Source organism: Halichoeres trimaculatus, unplaced genomic scaffold (assembly GCF_033239565.1).
Source record: "Halichoeres trimaculatus isolate MK-OKI-2021-1 unplaced genomic scaffold, fHalTri1.1 fHalTri1_scaffold_2, whole genome shotgun sequence".
Lineage (NCBI taxonomy): Eukaryota > Metazoa > Chordata > Actinopteri > Labriformes > Labridae > Halichoeres > Halichoeres trimaculatus.
In genome coordinates, this window is record NW_027437180.1 from 23,366,876 (window position 1) to 23,386,337 (window position 19,462).

A 19,462-nucleotide genomic window follows, 5' to 3' on the forward strand; every position below is an offset into this window, starting at 1 on the left:
AATTCCTTTCCTTTATTATTCCCCAAAAATAATATTATACCTTATACCTATACTATACCTTTAGACAATAGCGTTTTCCAAAGTTTTTTCAAATTTTAGGACTTGAAATCATTTCTTGATGCATCAAGTCTTTGTGCTAGCTAAGCTAACCTGAAGAAACTTTTTTTCAAAAGAATAAAAACAGTACTGAAGTTCTTGTGCAGCTCACATCAAGAAAGCATAAAAGCCTATCTGTCACAAGTTACCAGTTTTCAATTAATACTGACCTTACTCAGTACAAAAATGGAAAAAATCCCCCTGAGATCAAGTTCTCTTCCACATCGTCCCTCCCTGTATTTTGTTTGCCAATGTTACAGGTTAGAACATTTTAATAACCTGTGTGGTCCCTTCAGACCAGTGTTTATCAAACTGTTTCAGACCCCACTTATCTCCCTCAGCCAAAAAAACTCATTGACCACCAAGCTAAATAGCCCAGAGAGCAAACTGATGTATTATAAACTATGAATCATCTTGCCATTGCACCTTATCTTGAACAGTGTTGGAGGTTACTGTCCAATGAAAATAATAAAACAATTAACTCACAGTTGTGGCAAGCCAACTAGTGGGCCCTGGCATACCACCAGTGGTCCACGAACCACAATTTGAGAAACACCTCTTTGGACAACAGCTAATGTTACCACTCCACACTTTCTTAGCTTAATGTTAGTTTGATAGTATTTAACAAAATAATGATAAGAGTATAAATGCCTCCTGAACGCTAGTTTTGACAGAGTAATGGATGGGTTATATATTGTCAGCTTGGAGATGGATTAGCCTGTACGATGCCGCATTCCAGGACCCAGTGAGTCATCGAAGTCTTCCTAATTAATATTCAAAATTTTCCTTCAGATTTTGATGATCCATGGTCGTTTTTCTTTTCTTTTTTTATTTGCTGAGCCAAACGAATAATTAAGATTGATTTGTCAGATCTTGTCTGTTTCTAATTTATACACAGGAATACAACATGGCAACAAACCTTAAGTTCCCCATATTGAGTGTGTTGTCAGATGAACATGTTTGAGTATGATTAATTTAAAGTGTCCCAGTTGCCCCAGAGCTTTACCTTTTCTTGCCCTGCACCTTGTGTTCACCAAACACAAGGTTGCAGGGTGAGTCAGTCACTCTGGCACTTTTTGGGAAACCCACTAATTGACAGTCATCTACCTAGAACCCATTGTAACTGAGTCATGTAGATCCCAAGCATCAGTTTCAGTTGTGAGACACATTTAAATAAAAAAAGAAGAAAAAGAATAAGATGACAGGGGCTTCTTAGGGCATTTACATTCACATATGCACAAAAAGCTCTTGGGAAATTTAATTTCAGGCGGTTATGAAATCAAGTACATCCCCCTCAGGGTAAAGTCGGCTGGAAATGAGGTCATGCTTTGGTTTATCTAGATGTAGATGAGTTGAGACATACCTTTTACAAATGTGCATCAGCAGTGGTAAAAGGTTTTGCTAGGTGTGTGTGTGTGAACTGAAAAAATAGGCCATATGACATTTTGGGTAAGCCATCAGCAATTCCTGTGCTTCTCTCTGTGCTGTAGTTTAAAATTAAGTTGTAACCACTGTAGGTAAAGTGAGGGAAATCATGAGATGGCTTTATGCTTCAGTTTGCAGTTTGAGGAGTTATAATACAATTGTTTTAGACTTTACATCCAGATAAAGACACACAGGATGTTTTTTAAAAAAGAGTCTTTAAATTAAAACAAAAGTTCAATTATTGCTTCTTAGAGTAGAAATGATCAAACCTTATGTCTACAAGGCCATAGGTAACACCAAGAGGAAGTGAGGAACAGTTATGTCCCTGACCATACTTCCTCTTAAGGTTTTTAAGATTGACTGCATTCAAAGAAATAGACGGATTTCACAAGAAGAAGAACCCCCTCTAACAAATTTGATGAATGGGAGAATTGTGGTGAATGTACTTGATACAAGAAGAGACAAAAGGTTTTGGTTGGTTAGAGCATCCGAGAAGATATGAGTCATAATTTATTTCAGGTATGAATGACTGTGTGTCTGTGTATGCAGAGTGTGCTCGCTCTCAGTCACCAGTGATGTAAGATCGGATCTACCACATTTGAGCAAATGCCCCCAAAAAGTACGCTAACGCAGTCAGGCAAAAGACACGAAGAAAGATGTCCGAGCCACAAATGTGGGCTATGATCTCCATGAAAATGACAGATCTGAGTTAAGATGACATACAGAAACAAGAGCCACTTAAATCAACTATTTTCAAGTTAAAAGTAGATTTACATGTCTTTAAAAGTCACTTGAGATTTATTTATTTTACATCTCCTTCCAGTCCTTCCTTGTTTTGATCTTTGCTGTACAAGCTGTCTTACCTGTTGAAAGAAAACACAATGGTGCACTAACAGCAGTCTTATAATAACAGGGGCACACACAAATAGGATTATTAAAAGGGATCACAGCTGCCTTGTAGCTTGTAATAACAATGCTGATCGTTTCATTGTCAACTGCCTGGAGCGCTTCAGGATCACATACACTCCCAAAACAGGGAATCCCCCTTGTTTCCCAGATACAATCTGACAAAATCCTGTTTTTGATGGCCGAAACCTTGAACTTCACAAAAAGCTTGAAGAAAGCAGTTGGCTTTATCACCAATTACCTGAAGCATATTATCTTGACTTAGAAATGAGCTGTGTGAAACGACAGCGCTCCATTTTCAAATAAACTTGTCTGTTTCTTTTTTGGGAATTCCCTTGTGATGGCGGGAAATTCCCATTCTTTTAGGATACACACAAGATTAAAGGCTCAATCTATCCCTTCTGTATTTGTATGGATAAATGTCAGGCTGAAGTTTTCATCCTTGTTACAAACTAAATGACGTTCACAGCACTATGTCCTGATGACTTGAATCCTGTTTTCAACAGGAACCGATCTAACACAGTCACCTGACTCTTGTTGGTTAGTTCTTACATTTCTTAGAAAAGTTTCCAAGTGCTCAGGTGGGGGTTTGTGACCTATTTTTTTCCACTCTCAGATTAGTGGGTAGAGCATTGTGTGTGTGGAAGTTAAGTTACTTATAGACCCTGTTATAATGCGTGGGTGTATGCTGGCGGGGGGAGAATCCCCAGCAGACAGCATGAGGCCTTTTTAGGAGTTGTGTGTATTTCTACCACTGCATGTGGTTGGTTCAGGGACTTAAGTTACCCTTTAAAGCCAAATTAGAGCCAATCTATCTGTGGGCACATGAATTAGAGCCATGGTGGTGTGTCATGTGAATATGATAAATGTTTTGGAAAGTAATTAGCCCATGGTCTCTTGATGAGTAAGATAGCATGTGACACTTCCTGGTGTCACTGAAGTGTAACCTTTGGGGACAGTTTTCAGTACACCTCATTGTGTTTTCAGAATGTGTCTCTACACTTTTATTTCAAACAATTTGCTAAAAGAAAACACAGTAACAAAACTTTGGTTTTGATGATTTTAAATCGTCTACAGGTGTAAATTTATAGATCAATTAAAGTTTTAATTCAAATATTTGAATCTTGAGGAAACTTAAGTCCTGAGATAGCCATGACCACTGATAACCATTGCTGTAATGCTAGCTGAGGGCTAGCTAATTAGCAAAGTCAGCTGTCAAGATTTATCTGATCTCCTGTTTCATACAAAAGGTATTACATGACCACATTCGAAGAGAGAATGTTTTTTTTTTTTTTTTTTTTTTTTGTCTTTGCCATCAGACGGTCATGACAGCGTGAATACTTGACCAGAAATGACACTGAATCCTCATTTTGGCTTTTACAGGCTGTGGTCTTCAACTTTTGATCAGCTGATGAACAGCTTTTTTTAGTTTAATTGTTGTTCTCAATAAAGTGCTTACTTTTTGGGGTCTTACTCTCATGCCTCTTTTTTGGGGGGCATTTTTATGCTTTATCTAGAAACTTCTCAAGACTCAATGCTGCAAAAGGAAATATGTGCAATTTTTCAACTATTCTCAAAATTTTGATCAGGTGTGTACATAGAGAGGATTTTTTTTGTTGTTGATAAAAATTGAATTTATCCTAAAAGAAAAGTCAGTCTTCCGAGATATTCAACATTCCCTTAAAAGATGGAGTGTAAGAGTAGATTTTAAGCTAGCTAAACAGTTAGCTAACAGTAACTAACAAGCTAGGGGTCAAACCAGAGCAAGCATGACTAAGTTAAAATAAATGGATGAGTGATGAAAACAGTTTACAAACTGGCATATTATTTTGTTTCTTGCATATTAATTTTAAGTATTTTTAAACTCCTCATTGCCTTGCTCAGAAAGAAAAGTTGTTCACCATTTTTAAAATGCAACAAGAGAGGCGTGTTTTCACTCACACTCAAAAAGAACTCGGTTGTTTGGCAGCTCTGTCTTCTCTTTGCACTGCAACTGCCTACTTCCTTTTAAACAGGGGATGTCCAGCTTCCTGTGCTTACTAAACCAAACCCATGACAACTGATTCACACTGAACTCTTCTGGTCTGTTTGTTTCAAAATGATACCCAAAGTGTCAGACTACAGAATAATTTGGCCTCAAAGTGACCCACAGGCAGTTATTGAAGGCTGTTGGATGTAACCTGAGCCAGCGTCTTTCACTGGTCTTCTCAGTATATCCCTGTAGTGTTTTTGCTTCAGCCACACAACAGCTGGGAATAAGTCTGTCACAGTACACAGTGCCCATTCAGGCATCACAGGGAAGGGGTTTTCCAACGTGCTCCGGCACACACACACACACACACACACACACACACGCACACACACGCACACACACGCACACACACACACACACTTGATGCAGATGGACACACACAAAGTAAAAAGTCAAGCACGTAGATTAAGTAGTGCCAACATTTTCGTGGTTAGGCAATGAATTGTGGTTTCATCTCAAGGTGCCAGAAGTAAAATACAGCACAATAATGAAGCCCATCAAAAGCAAAATAAATCATCGTAGGTTAAAGGGTGGATGAAAGGTGTTTTTTATTACAAAAATACCATGCCAGCTCAAAGAGAATGTAGATTTCTCCAGTTGTGTAACGTTAACTTTTTCAATTCTAAAACATCCCCCACTCTACCCCCCAAAAATATGGCTTTGATATATAAGAGGCAAAAAATATTGTACTAAAATTATTTCACTATTTCTACTATTGTGAACATAAAATAAATATCTTAGTCATACTATTTAAAATCTGTTAAAGAATATATAATTTACAAGATAGAAATATTTATAAATTCAACCAAAAACAAACAATAGCACCACATTGTCAACTCGATATCTAGATTAAAAAAAGAAGCTTATGGATCATGAATCTCTTAATCATACAATCCAACAATTACTTTTTGGCTAAATGTGAAGAAAGTGCAAAGGTTGTAATATGACACATTGAGGTATATAATATTTTATATGGTGAATCAGTATGCACATCCCCACCACAATAACATCCTGCGCTGGGACAGGAGAACATTAAGAACCAGACACTGACACTGTTTCTTTTTTTAAGATGCACACAAAAAACCTGATGATCTCATCTGTACTGCAACAGGGAAAACTGAGCGTCAGATGTTTTCGCATAGTGAAGCAAACCGTAAAACCCAGTTGTTTCATTTGTTATCAAGCCCGTTGGACCTGGAATCTCCACTCAGGTTATTTTCTGATGTGTAGTGCCGCTCTTCAGTGCTGGGTTACTGTCATTATGAGAGATCTGTCTTTTCAAAATGAGTGTTGTTCCGCTTATAGTTTGGCACACTCCTCACAATGGTTTAAGTATTCTGCTGCATCTGTTTCGCTGAATGTGGCAAGGCAGCGTGGGCACTGTAACTCTGATAGTCCTGGCTGTTTGCTCCAGGCAGGGTTTGTAGTTGATGCTGCAGCTGCAGACCGTTTCTGCATCTCAGCAGCAGTCCTCAACAGATGTTTTGAAGAGTCCTTTTGTTGCCTTGAGCTGATCCTGTGTCCTATGTGCACACGACACACGGGAACTACTTCTCTATTTTCCCTGCCTGCTTCCTGCTGAGAACAGACGTGTACAAACACTGTTAGGATTGCACAGGCCAAAACAGGCAGAATGCACAAAAAGCAAGTGAAAGTAAAATCAGCTTTGTTTGTTGAGCCTCACCTGTTTGTGTAGCTGTCGTTTTAACTCATGAACTTGCTCCTTTAGGTCTTCCACCTGGCCCTGTGCTCGCTCTCTGTCTGCACGCTCTGACTTAAAGTCCTCTGTGTAAATAATGACCTGAAGAAGGGAAAACAACTGTAAGTCTTATTGCTTCTTTCAGTAAATCAGTTATAAAACATTTCAGATGCCAAAAGAACTTATATGTGTCTCCCATTCTACAGTGATGAAACACCAATATAGCACCAACCTGCTGCTCCAATGTCTCAATGCGCTCTCGGTCTTGCCTCCTCATCCCCTCCACTTCCCTCCCGAGCCGCTCACACTCGCTCATCTTCTCCTCCAGCAAGCCGTTGAGCCTGGAAATTTCATGATGAAGCAAGCCCTCGCTTACAGAGCCCATCCCACGAATCAGGCCCTGCTCAGAGGTCTCCTTGAGCCTCTGACACAATCCCCTGATGTAGTCTTCTCTGCTGGAGTCATACTTTTGCCACTGAGAATTCAGACTTTGTACCTGGAAAAATGAGACAGATTAAATTATTATAATGCCTCAAAGTAAGAACTTTAAGTAAAATAAGAACAATTTCTCATTTTTTCCTCACTCTATATCTTTAATAAACAAACAGTAGAGTGGAGGTGGGACAGCTCCACACACAGCTCAACATGCACATACACACCCCTGACACTGACTTTGGACATTCTTACGTATTTAGGCTTAACTTATGTTGTAGTTGGATGGTTGGACTTCTTATGATGTTTTTTCATGATGATTTTAAATGTGAGTGACAATGTTGTTGGATGAGCTGGATGTTGCACAACAAATTTCAGAGTAATTGGACAATAACGTAGTATCTTATCTTATCTTAAAGTTTTTTTGTGTGCATGATTGTTCTCAGTGGAAAAAACCCAAGCTTAACTTGTCATTTTGTTCTTAGTAGAGACTTACGTATACAACTCGCTGCTTTAGTTTTTGATTTTCCTCTTGAAGCTGACGTATTTGGGCATTACGGCTGCTCATACCAGCAGACTGAGTCTGTTAAATAAGGAAAAATAAGTTACAACAAAGCAACCTCACAAATTGTGAAGTGTAAAAATAAGTTGAAACATCAAACACAGACAAGCCTCACACCTCTTTAGCCTTTTGATGCAGACCCTCATCCTCCACTTCTCCCACCCCATTCTTGTCTTTCTCCAGCCTGGCCAGCAGCTCCTGGCACACCTTCACTGTTGCACCGAGTTGGCTGCGTAGCTGGTCTGCTTCCTCAGCCAAGGACGTGCAGAGTACAGCTCTGGTGGCCTCCTTACGCTCCCTCTCCTCTAGGGCAGAGTGCAGCCTCTGGATCTCCTGGTCCTTCTCGTGTTCAGGCTGACACCTGACCCTTTCCAGCTCCAGGTCCTTTTCTCTGAGTTGAACAGACAGACGCTGGATCTCCTGGAAGAGGATATGGCTCCATGATGCATTTTATATGTCAACCACTGTCTATCAGTCATATGCGTATAACTATATCTGGGGGGTGTAATTCAGTCAATTATTGATATAAGTCTAACAATGTGTGTGAAAAACATGGCAAAAACACAGGTACCATGAATATCTAAGTTATTAGAAATTAGAATTTACCAGTCAGAAGAAGTGTAACCAAAGTGGATCATTTATGTCCTGCCCATAAATTTTCTCATGTTAACTCTATGCTCTAATGTAATAGGTTAATGATGTCAAATCTTCTCTGCGAGTAACATTTATTTCAGGCATCTTAGAGCTTTTTTTGTTTTTACCTCCTCCTGTTGGGATGCCTTCAACTCCAGATCGTTCCTCTTCAGTTTCAGCTTGCATATTTCTTTACATAAGCTCTCCAACAGAGACTTGGACGGTCCTATGAGCACAGACTCCTTATCTCCCACGTTCATATACGTCCTTTCATACCTCCCCAACCTCGTTTTTAGTTCAGCAATAATAGTGTCCTTTACATAGAGTTGTTTGTTCAAAAGCTCCATTTCCTGGCGCGTTTCATGATACAGAGAATTCAGCGTGTCCTTCAGCATGTCGTTATCCGTGTTTACACTGATGTTATCCATTGCAGGGCTTCGTAGATTTGTCAGAAAATTCAGTCTTTTAAGAAACCAGCATTTGACGCCTCTGCTTCTAGTCCCCGTGACTATAGAAATGCACCGAGATCAAAAGCGTGTGTGCATTGCTGTCGACAATAATATCTCCAGTCTTGGGGATTTCCTGGGGAACTTCCCCGCGGACTTTTTTCAGATTCGTCAGGCGAAGCCGGTCGACCGTCATTTAGGAGGTAAAGGGATTTTATAGCCTTTAATGGCATAGTTGGCACAAAAGGCGAAGCAAGTAAAGCTACAGAAATCTTTAATATGGGCTGAAAAAGGGTTTAAAGCACGGAGCTGCTAACAGCCAGGAAAAAAGGTAGTTGTGCTACCTTCAATAAAATCGGAAACCCAGGTTCTCTCCGCGCTACTTGACAAATGTACCATGTCGCATTTGATTCACACCTGCAAAAGACAATGGCCATAGAACTTTTTAAATAAGTTTCTTTTTTCTAACTTGACATGAGGTAAATATTTATGGCATGCATTTGATTCATGCTGCACAGAGACACTTGACTACAGGTTGAAAGTTCAAAGTGTCATCACAGTCTCAAATATAACCCTCTTACGCACCTACCACGAGGTTAGCAAAGAAAAGGTTTCACAAAAGACCACAAAAAAACTTCGAATTTCTGAGCTGAAGATCTTCAAAAAACGGTTTTATTTGCAGTGATTTAAACTTCAAATTTTTTAAAAAGAAAAACTTTTAAGTTTTCCCAATGGTATTTTACTGGGTATTCACGCATTCTGCCCCTGTGCGTCAATCTAAAGGCAGTTGGAGTATCAGCAAATTCCCCATCAGTTTTTTTCCTCCTTCGCCGTAGAGGAATGAGATTTTCCCACAGCGTGAAGGCATCACAATGTCCCTTCAGTAACCGAAGCGCCTCTATTGCGCAGTTACGGCCATACCAGTGAGTGTGCACATGCCATGTGGATACACACAGTGATTCATACTATTTAATTCACAATTCCAAGCCTCTACATAACTCTTGAGGGCATTTTTGCCTTCTGAATTTTTTATTTTATTCTATTTTATTTATTTATTTATTTATTTATTGTTATTATTATTATTATTATTATTATTATTATTTTTATATATTTATTTTTATTATAATTATTATTATTATTATTTGTTTTTAATTTTTTTTTTTTTTTTGGGGGGGGGGGGGGGGGGGGGGTATGACATGAAAAGTTGAAGTTGACTGTTGCTTCCCTGAAACTTCACTTTATCCCGCGTAAAAACGTGTTTAACATTTCCTCAATGATTCATTTGACAACTACTTTTCTTGTGGTTGAATTTTACATGAAGGTAACACAACATCCCAACCAACACTTCCTTCACAGATATGTATCTTTACAGGCAAAACCATTAGTTAAACAATGTGTTCATTAAAATAAAACCAATGAAATTTAGTTTAGAAATTCTCAGAAGCTAATGCTGGGACACACACACACACACACACACATACACACACGCACACACACACACACACACGCACACACGTTAAACCTACATAGGCAAAACTCCATGGTCCTTATATTTGGACCCTGGACTACTACCCAGGTCAAAACGAAACAGAAGTCTAGACTGTAGGTGTGAAATGATAAACGTTTGGGCACCCGTCCAAAAGGCTCCACCAGTTGCACTAGTCCCGGGGAGTCCCAGGTAATTCTGGGTCAATCACAGAGACCTAATGTCATATGAGAGCAGTTGAGGTGAGTCATTGAGGTCACAAAGCTGTCATGTGACAGTAAGAAGTCATAGCAGTCAAGGTGTGGAGTGTGTAAAACGTTGTTAAGACCAGTGTGGTAAAAGTGATAGTAAGTTGTTTAAGATATTGGATGCTTTGATTTCTGGTCATTTCAAAAGACACCAGTAAAAAATATATTGGTATCATGTTTTTTTTGAGTTACTTTTTGTTCCCATATTTTTTAAGCATTGCTTTTGAGCTTCTTTTTTCTTTATTAGACAGGACAGCCAAAGAGAGTCAGAAACTGTGGGAAGTAGAGAGTGGGGAAAGAATGTTATGTACAACATGGTATGTACGACAACTTTGATAACTCACTGATTTCCAATTATCAATGTATCACCATTTACTGGTGCTGTAGTTAAAGAGACTGTAAGGACTTTCTCAGTGATCTTGACAAAGTCTCACTTTTAGATATATTCCTGATTGTTATCCACAATTGAAATGAGATTATCAGCACCGCAATAGGGTTGGATATGACTGTATTGAGTCAGGGCACGTCACTGTCTCTCTTGTAACACCATACCGGCTGACAAAGTTTAGTAGTGAGAACTACATCTTTGTTTCTCTCTGCTGAAAATGATATACCGAATTCAATTATTGTATTGACACAGGAGCTGGACTGTCTGATAGAAAAAGGACAAAAGAGCAGAAAAAAGCTTAACAGAAGAGTGATAGAGCACAAACTAAAGGCTAAAACGCGGGCTTGAAGACTACAACATGAGCTAAACTGGACAATACATTTAAACCCACATGCAGTAGTATAGTGTAGTGGTCTGTTCAAACTGGAGAGTCTATCAACAAAATGAAGAGTGAGGTTACTTCAGCTCTGCTTGGTAGATGAGCGATGGCAGAACATAATGATGTTACAGGTTACGGATACATCTCAGAGCATTGGGATGTCAGTAGTGCTAAATAGAGATGGTAACTAAACCACGGTACAAACTTTGTTTGCTTGTTGTCAAGTTTCATATAATTTAGTACTATGTACCTGTTAGGTAATACATCACCTCGTCATGTGTATCTGGCAAAAAGTTGTCTGGACCAAAGAAAAGAAGTATTAAAAAGATAATCAAATCTCTGTTCATCTGCTTAAAAACACATGCCTAGTTAAGAGTCAAGTCATCTCAAAAGTATTGGGGCGACTCCAGGCCAAAAGTGTCGCTGCAATTCACTTCAGACGGATAGTCCTTACAGTCCCTTTAACTTCTTTAATTTAATTTTATCCATAGGTCTTTTGCTAAGCACACTACAAAATAGTGCTCTGCAGGCTTTTGTGATGTAGTTGACATCAGTTTGATGGACTGCACCTTTATGTTTAACTTGTAGCTGACTAATCAGACACAAAATACTACAGCGGGTACTCAGCCAAGGTTTGTGAAAAAAGAAAAAAAGCATTTGATTTCAAAGAAAAATTGGGTTGATTTCAGACTGTAAAAGCAAGTTGATTAACACAATGACACTGACAGCCATGTTAAGCTATGAGAGAGATACTGCTTCTTCCACAGGGAGAGCCAAACTAGAGCAAAGTGTCCAACAGGAGCTTTGGTTAACGTCATATATTTCAGACTTAATTAAATTAGCCAAAACACGCAGCACTTGCATCTATAATTTATTTATTTATTTGTTTATTTAAGATTTGGTATCCAAAAAAATGAAACTGAATCAGGGAAATTTAACGTTTTAGTCATTTTCCTTACAACCATACCCATAGTTTACACACAATAAATAAATAAATAAATAAATAAAAAAAAAAGACAAATATAAGGATTTTTTTTTTTTACCTTGACTAAAATCAAACAAACAAGAACACAGAGGACAAGCTGTTAAAAACCAACCAAAAATTAACAGGGACTAAATTGAACTTTGGGTCAGGCTGGAAGGAAAGTAAGGGGGATTTCATTTTGTTTTTGAGTGATAAAATTTGGCTGTTGGGTATTTTTTAAACGTTTACGGAGACCAGTAATAAGTGAGTTAATAGTGTTTCCCAAGGTTCCCAAGTTTTTTTTTTTTTTGAGGGACCTAATAAAAAACACAATATAATGACAAAAAAAGTTTAGGTTTGGAAAATTTAATGCATACATTAAATAGAGAAAGGGTTTTTTATGTGTAAATATAAGTTTTCAAAGTTAGACACTATCACTCCTACATGAAATGTGTTGGTAACTCATTCCCAGATTTAACCATTGTTTTCCACTAGGTGGCAACATTTGACAGCTCTGCAATATCAAGAGGCAAGCAAATCCATGACGATTCTTAACCCTTACTTTTGTTGGTTTCACACACAGACACACAAACACACAAACACACACACACAGAAAATGAGTCATTTCAATCAAGCATGTTGTTGGCAGCTTTTAATAGCTGAAAACTTTATACAAGAATAAAAGACAGTATTTGATATTTACACAGTAATACTTTCAAAACAATACTTTATACATTACACACATACATATCACATCACATGATTATCTGCGCTTAACAAGTTTCTGCCCATCAGAACAGCACTACCAACCCCAAACTCTAATATTCAATCAAGAACACCAAAAAAAAAAAAAAAGCAACTTGCATTACTCAAACAACTGGACAAGGATGCAAAAACAAAGTGAAATGTTATATGAAAGTGTGGAGTAGAAAAATATTTTTTGTGGTTAAAAAAAAGAAGACGGAGAAAAAAAAAGCAGTGGCTCAAGTACAAAAAGATCACCACGAGTATTAATAGGTTGAACAGAAGGAGAATATAGCCAGCTATCTCTCATTTTTTTTCTTTTTTCTTTTGCTTGAGAAAAACAGTTGAATAGAAAAATACAAACAATATTTTGAGTTACAAAGTCACACTAAACACACTGGGATCACAGCTTCACTCTATATGCAATACACAGATATGATTTTTTGTGGTGAAAGTGTTAATTGCGAGACTTAATCCTCTCAAAATAATATCCAGTTTTTTTTTTACGTAGATGAAACCCAAACAGTTAAACATTTGAATCTTTTGTGTTATTTTCCTGTTCTTACATGAGTTTTGAACAATCCTAAATTAGCAACTGGTGAGGATTTACATTTTTTTTTAGGAAATGTCCATGATGAAATATAGTTTTTATGAGTTATGACACTGGAGAAACAAATTCCAGAGTAAACTGGTTGAGAAAAAGGAAACTCAAACTCAAACCCCTGGCAGGATTTGTCAGTGGACCACATCTGCCAATGATTTTTAGAGTAGGTCATTTTCAATCTTAGATTCAGTTTTCACTCTGGCCTTATAATTAGTGATTGCTCTACTTCTGGGACACCAGCTGAGTGCAATTAACTTCAATTAATGAAGTGACAGCAAAGAACTGACATCTCCCCTGGAAAACAAAACACAACTTTCAAACTGACCACAGGGGGCGCCAAATGCCTACTAAGTGCAAAATGAATAGGGGTCAATGGTTGAACTTGACAAAATTTCACATTTTCTAGCAGCTGTGAGAAAACTGATTATACACAAAAACAATGGTTTTGATGTAATACAAGACCACAAGAAACTATCAGCAACAGAATTTAAAATATTCATAATGTAATGAATGCTTGTAACAGCTGTGAGGAAACAGGTGTCAAACCACGTGATGACAGCAGTCAAAGAAACAGCCTGTTTTTGCGATTTCAAAAGCAAATGTTCACTCTTAACTTTAAAAAAAGTATGATAAGAATTTTTTGGCCTAAAACGGTTGCTTTGGCCTCTAAGGAAAAATCAGTGTAGAATTACGATGTACATTTTTATCTCACGGGGCGCTAACACAACCCAAAGGTACCTAAAGCAGCTTTGAGGGCTTTTTATTTTGCTTTCTGACATCTATATCCAAACTAAAGGTATGCTATATATGATGAAGCCGTTAAGTTTTTAATCAGATTAGCATGACAGTATATGGGTGCCTGTCAGAACATGAAAGGGCAGGAAAATGTTACTACTAAGTAAAGTAATGATACTGTTTCAGCCTGCCCATGAAATACTTTATAAGGCCTAATAGATGTGTTGTTTTCTGAGGTCAAATAAACATCTGTGGTGGAATCTAGAAAAGAGTATGACCCTGCCACTTTTGCAACACCTTGAGAAAAGAAAAATCATGAAGATCTCAACTTAACTTTCCCCTTGACACTGACACACGGCCTTTGTTGTCCTTCCTAGCACTGCAGCTTGCGGATGCTGCGAGTTATCCTCTTAAACTCCCGCTGCCCCTTCTGCCAGCGCTTAAGAGACGTGATGACAAGATCTCCATCCATCTTCTGGCCCATTACCAGGTAGGCGGCGTTGATGTCATTCATCTCCTCACACACACACTGCAGGCCGTCCTTAAGCCACAGCACTGTCTTCCTCAGGTCACGCTCTGTCACACCGTTCAGCTTGTAGATGGTCTTGCTCTTGGTCTCTGGGACTATCTTGGTGTCTCCGTTGATGTAGAAGATCTCCTTCACTTTGATCTTCAGGGCTTAATGCAAGCAGGAGATAAAGTTAGTGATGGAGACTGGGAATGTTGGCAGAAAGTGTATGGACATCATCCCATTTGACATATTGCTCTGATGAAAGCCATTTGAGAAGCTTATAGGGCCTGCACATATGGTTCAGAGCTCAAAATGCATTCAGTGTGGTAGATAAAAGTAAGGAGGGACTTCTTTGAACTTTTCAGTAAATCAAGCACATTTAGCATAGAAAACACATGTTGTTCTATTTCATTTGAAGACCTATGCTGCTGTAAATAATGGGTAAACCAACTTACCAAAGTCATTTTTGCAAAGATTGTCAACAATTTCATTGTCATTTTCATCTGTTTCCTTGCAAGCGTCGCACACTCGGGGCACTAAAAAGGGAATTAGAAACAAAGTTCATACAATCTTACATAATTCAACACAAAATGTTGTGCAGAATCCGTAGTAAGTTGAACACACAAAATCACAAGTAGCCTGATGGGATTTTGTTGCAGTAACTGGACATTAAAATGAGCACCCTCTATGGAAAACCATACTTTTACACGTTTATGTGTGATGTGCGATTGGGCTTTTTACTAGACCTGAGAAGGCAAAAACTGCAACAAAATTAAGTTTGATGCCCCTGTACCTTCTTTGGTGACCGGTGCCATGTTCTCCATGCCAGCTGGCGGTATGCACAGGTCATTATCGAGTGGGAATCGGCTGCAGTCCAACATACTCGGCCACGGAAACCCGAACGCAGACATCACGGGCGCGCAGCCGTGCTTGACGCTCTCGCACAGAGACCTGCACGGCTGGATGGGCTCATCCAAGTCATCCAGACACACGGGAGCGAAGAGCGAGCACAGGAATTTTCTTGTATCCGGGTGGCATTGCCTTCGCACCAGCGGGATCCAGGACGAAGCTTGCTGCAGAACCTCATTCATGGTTTCGTGTCCTAGCAGGTTCGGGAGACGCATCTCTGTGTACTCGATATCGTGGCACAGGAGAAAGTTTGCGGGGATGGGCTTGCAGTTGTTCTTTTTAGGGAAAAATTCATGCTGGCCAAAGTTGTACAATCCGTGGATAGCTTCCGTGCAGGGGATTGTTATCGCCCACAAAACAGTCACTGTCAAAATAAAAGCTCTCATTTTGCATGCGCGTAAAAGCTGGAAAACCAAACGCGTTAGCATGGGCTGATTAGCATCAGTGAGTGCTGATGGAGTCTCTGTCAGTGGCCAGCTTTTACTGTATCGAGAGGTTTTCTTCCAGTCTGGGAGGAGTCTGAACGCTGTGCGTAAAGACTCCCTTCTCCACTCAGCACATGGCTTTCCTCATATCAGGTGTCCCAAGAAAGTCCATATTCTCTTTTGTTGCCCTTCTTGCTGGGGTCGACACGTATGAATTCTACTTATAGCATACTATTTTATTATCACTTAAGCTTTCTAATTCATCTCCAACCATTCATGGACACAATAACAAGTCGCCTCTGACAGGTTTCCCTCATTATGCCCAAAATCAACAGAAATACAACCTGAGTGATCCATTATACCTTTCTGTTTTTAAACCTGTGCAGTAAAACAGTTTGGAGATGCTGTCAGAAAGGAGCTCTTAGCTCAGTTCAGTGAAGCGTTAATTTTCCATCATTAGGAGTTTAGTGGGGGAAATCCTCCAGGCAGGACTTCAGGTTCATGCCACATGGTGAAATATTGTTTGCCCCGGAGTGAGAAGCAGACCAGCACTCAACACACCCAGGGGGGAAACTGAATCTGCCTCCTCCTGCTCTGCAGACCCCCCCTCAGCAACAGTCTGGTCTGCAGACAGCAGTGTGGTTCTTCTCAGCTCTGAACCTCCCCTGGCTGAAACGAGCAGACACTTAAATCTTGTTTGTGGAATTAATGGCAGGAAGGTTCAGCTCACCTAAATCACAGGAACACAGTTCCCCCAGTTTCCCTAGTGGTTTCTTCATATTGAGATATTTTTAGTTTCACTTACCAAGATTTAGAGGTATCCTGACGAGATTTTTGCTGCCAGCCCACTGTGGGTGTACTATGTCTGAAGATAATTGACACATGTACTACAAATCTGGATACATGAGCATTCATAGAAACAAAAACTAATCTACCAAGGTCATCTTGTTGTTGTAAATCATCAGGGTCCAGTCCTTATAAGCTCTCAGCTCAAGAAATCTATCACGATCACAACATCCTAACATTACTACCCACCTCCTAAACCTCCTTCAGTCCCCACTGTGCAGCTCTGTTTATTCACTTGTTTGAAATAGTGGAATAAAGACTCCAGTTTGAAAGCACAGTTACTCTTTATTTTCTGGGACTTAAACCTGCCTTAAAGGTTTAACCTGTCTGCCAATTCCTTGTGGGGAATTTAACAAAGTGAATACTTTGGCAAGAGGTCCCACTGTGAATGTATTTGTCAACCCCAAAACATGACTGGACTTGAAAGTGGTTTCATAAATCTTGGGTGTATAGATAGGGCTGCACCTCGAAACCAGGTATTTAATTGGTCGTCTGTTGTACAGAAGGTTTGTGGTTGTGGAGTGTTGTATAAATGTGTGAATCCACATGATTGCTTGGTGACATGAAATGCATACTGCTCATTTTCAGACTATGCAGGAGAGCAAAGCTATGAAGCGGGCACAATTTTCTTTTAAATTTAAAGAGTTGATTCACAAAAAAAGACAGAAAGAAAGAAAAAGCCTGATGTGAAATGTATTTCTCCTGTTACACAGACAGTTTAGGTTCTTAAAAGAGGAGGAATGAGATGACACTGGTATGTACTTTAGGATCTTCTCTCTTTTGACAAAAGCTCACACAAATTCTGGGTCATAGCTACTGTCAAGGTAGAAGTAAAAAATTGAAATTTGTTTCATGTAATTTTTCCGCCATAACTTCCGACAGATTTAAAGAGATTCTCGAATATCCCCCAAATTTTCCCGAGTGAAAAAGGCTCGAATAAAGATTTATGGTGAATGTAGCGCTTGAGTATTAAAGCAGGGACTCAGCTTAAGTTTCAGTGAGTGTCAAAGGTTTAGCTTGTTTTTATATGGCAACTCTTCCCTCTTATCCCCTTCTCTTACGAGAGTGTTTCTTCCATTCAGTTCTCTGTAGAAAAACTTTTACAGCTTTTCAAGGGCTGGAGCCCCCCCGTTAACCTGCAACAGGAGTCCCTTCAGCTGAGCAGCAGGTCAGCTGGCTAAACTTTTTCTGCAGCAAAGCAGGTCACACACTGACCTTTCTTCCTAACCAAAAAATGTGATCAGCTGTGTATTATTTGTGATGATGGTGTCCATGCAAGCTGTCACATTAAATGCAAAGGGGCTCAGTACAAAGTCTAGAAATGGTTAATATAGTCCAAAAAAGGACTGGATTAGACCTTAATAAGCATAAGACTTAAGCTCTTTGTACACAGATAACATGCTGTGTGTATTAAAACACGGTTTCATGGAAAGTTAGGGTCAGAGGTAAGCTGATCCTAGGCCTGTGCTTAAAGTCACCCCAGCAGGTTCTCATTACAACTCCATCTGTAAATGAAACACAGCTTGTCTAACCTAGTTGTCCATCTGTAGCCCTGTAACCCCTCTTTCTTACACTTTTCTCTCTGCCACCCTTCATCATTCACCCTTCAGTTTTAAAACAAAACTAAAGGACCAGACGGTTGTCAAAAACAATCACGGCTGAAAGGTCTAAAGAAAGTCAGAGGTTTTGTTTGAGGAATCAGTTTATTGAGTGTCCGTGAAGACTTGTCTCCCAGTGTGAGGAGCATCAAAGACAACGGCAGTGCTATAATTTAAAACAAACCGGTCCTGTTTTTGAACCATCTTATTTCTTGGCAGAAATCCATTGTTCCCAGTTATCTGTGGACAGGCTTCTCAGATCTACACAGGCTTCTGGGAAATGGGGAAAGTTACATTTGATCAGAAGAGATTAAAGGATTGGTTTGAGTAGTTATTTTACACATGGCGCAAAAACAATCAAGACTGAGAATAAAATGAGAACATTTGTTTTTCCAATCAAAATCTGATTAAAAAACTAATTTGCCTGAGTCGTACAGTTGACTTTGGTTGCTACAATACCACACAACATGAAATGTTCCTTCTTTATATTGGGCACTGGGTTCATTTTGGATAAATCCAACACACAATTCATGCTGCCATTGAAACTCACCATAATGGCCTGGGTGTATTCATTCAGGGGGGCGGGGCTTTTCTTTCAACTGTCAGTTATGTCAATTATTCAAATTGTTTGCTGTAGTTCAAGCTTGCGCTCATACAGAGTCTGTTGTCTTCCCCTGATGTGCTCCAACATCCATTAACTGCTGGTCTCAATTCTCTTATTGTGCCACAGACCTCCTGTTTTGTAGTGTGCGCAGATATAATCAAACTAGTGTTTTTCTTTTATTAAGATGTTCTGTGGTTTACCACAGATTTGATAAAAATGCTGTGAACTGGTGTTAAATTCCCTGATAAATAAGGATTGCTCAGTACCAGTCACAAGGCTTCACTGTCTGAACCACAAGTCTTTATCTTTCCGGCCCCTTGACTGCATGCTGTGACTCAACAGTACAGCTCTGAACACAATCCTGAAGAGCACTAATGAGCTTGTTAACTTCAATCACTGCTTCTACATTGACATTTGGGAAAGAATTTTTGCCATCCAAGAGGAATTAATCTCATTAGTGCTCTGAAGTCATATAGACAGGGCCTGCTCGGTGTAAATGATGTTGCTATTGTACAGGTCTAATTGACACAGTGAGGGGTTTCAAAGCAGCTATGGATTGTATCTTGATTATACTATCATTCCAAGGTGTGGAAACTACGTTCGTGGTTTGAGTTGTTTGGTTTTTGTTTTGGTTTAATGGTTGTTACATTGGAGACTCCTCTACAGGACTTCAGGTAGTTACAGGTCATTTTTCCACTTGTTTATTTTACAGTTTAAATCTGATAGATACACCATGTTAATTGGTATAAGGCTATGACAAATTATGACTTGTTTTCTGACTTATTAAGTA

At 39.2% G+C, this 19,462-nt stretch overlaps 2 protein-coding genes across 3 annotated transcripts; both read right to left on the reverse strand.

Moving 5' to 3' along the window:
- Window positions 1–4,995: 4,995 nt before the first annotated feature.
- tnip2 (TNFAIP3 interacting protein 2) lies at window positions 4,996–8,574 on the reverse strand. Of its 2 annotated transcripts, none has more exons than XM_074694769.1 (6): window positions 7,914–8,574; window positions 7,270–7,572; window positions 7,087–7,173; window positions 6,391–6,654; window positions 6,144–6,260; window positions 4,996–6,034 (listed from the first exon to the last, which is right to left on the reverse strand). In XM_074694769.1, the coding sequence occupies exons 1-6, from the start codon at window positions 8,211–8,213 to the stop codon at window positions 5,759–5,761; spliced, it is 1,347 nt and encodes a 448-aa protein (XP_074550870.1). In that variant the 5' UTR covers window positions 8,214–8,574; the 3' UTR covers window positions 4,996–5,758. The 2 variants fall into 2 exon arrangements, with proteins under 2 accessions (XP_074550870.1, XP_074550860.1); XM_074694759.1 differs by having other exon boundaries at window positions 4,996–6,037.
- Window positions 8,575–12,468: 3,894 nt separating this feature from the next.
- sfrp2 (secreted frizzled-related protein 2) lies at window positions 12,469–15,659 on the reverse strand. Its single transcript, XM_074693728.1, has 3 exons — window positions 15,084–15,659; window positions 14,746–14,826; window positions 12,469–14,457 (listed from the first exon to the last, which is right to left on the reverse strand). Exons 1-3 carry the CDS (start codon window positions 15,625–15,627, stop codon window positions 14,153–14,155), a joined length of 930 nt encoding a protein of 309 aa, XP_074549829.1. The 5' UTR covers window positions 15,628–15,659; the 3' UTR covers window positions 12,469–14,152.
- Window positions 15,660–19,462: the final 3,803 nt, after the last annotated feature.

What these genes read in the sequence shown, in the direction of transcription:
- tnip2 (XM_074694759.1), bottom strand. Translation starts at nt 8,213, where the DNA reads ATGGATAACATCAGTGTAAACACGGATAACGACATGCTGAAGGACACG. An exon ending in TGCATCAAAAGGCTAAAGAG is followed by an intron (nt 7,174 to 7,269) that starts GTGTGAGGCTTG and finishes CTTATTTAACAG; the next exon opens with ACTCAGTCTGCTGGTATGAG. An exon ending in TAAAGCAGCGAGTTGTATAC is followed by an intron (nt 6,655 to 7,086) that starts GTAAGTCTCTAC and finishes TCATTTTTCCAG; the next exon opens with GTACAAAGTCTGAATTCTCA.
- sfrp2 (XM_074693728.1), bottom strand. Translation starts at nt 15,627, where the DNA reads ATGCTAACGCGTTTGGTTTTCCAGCTTTTACGCGCATGCAAAATGAGA. An exon ending in GGCACCGGTCACCAAAGAAG is followed by an intron (nt 14,827 to 15,083) that starts GTACAGGGGCAT and finishes TTCCCTTTTTAG; the next exon opens with TGCCCCGAGTGTGCGACGCT. An exon ending in TCTTTGCAAAAATGACTTTG is followed by an intron (nt 14,458 to 14,745) that starts GTAAGTTGGTTT and finishes GCTTGCATTAAG; the next exon opens with CCCTGAAGATCAAAGTGAAG.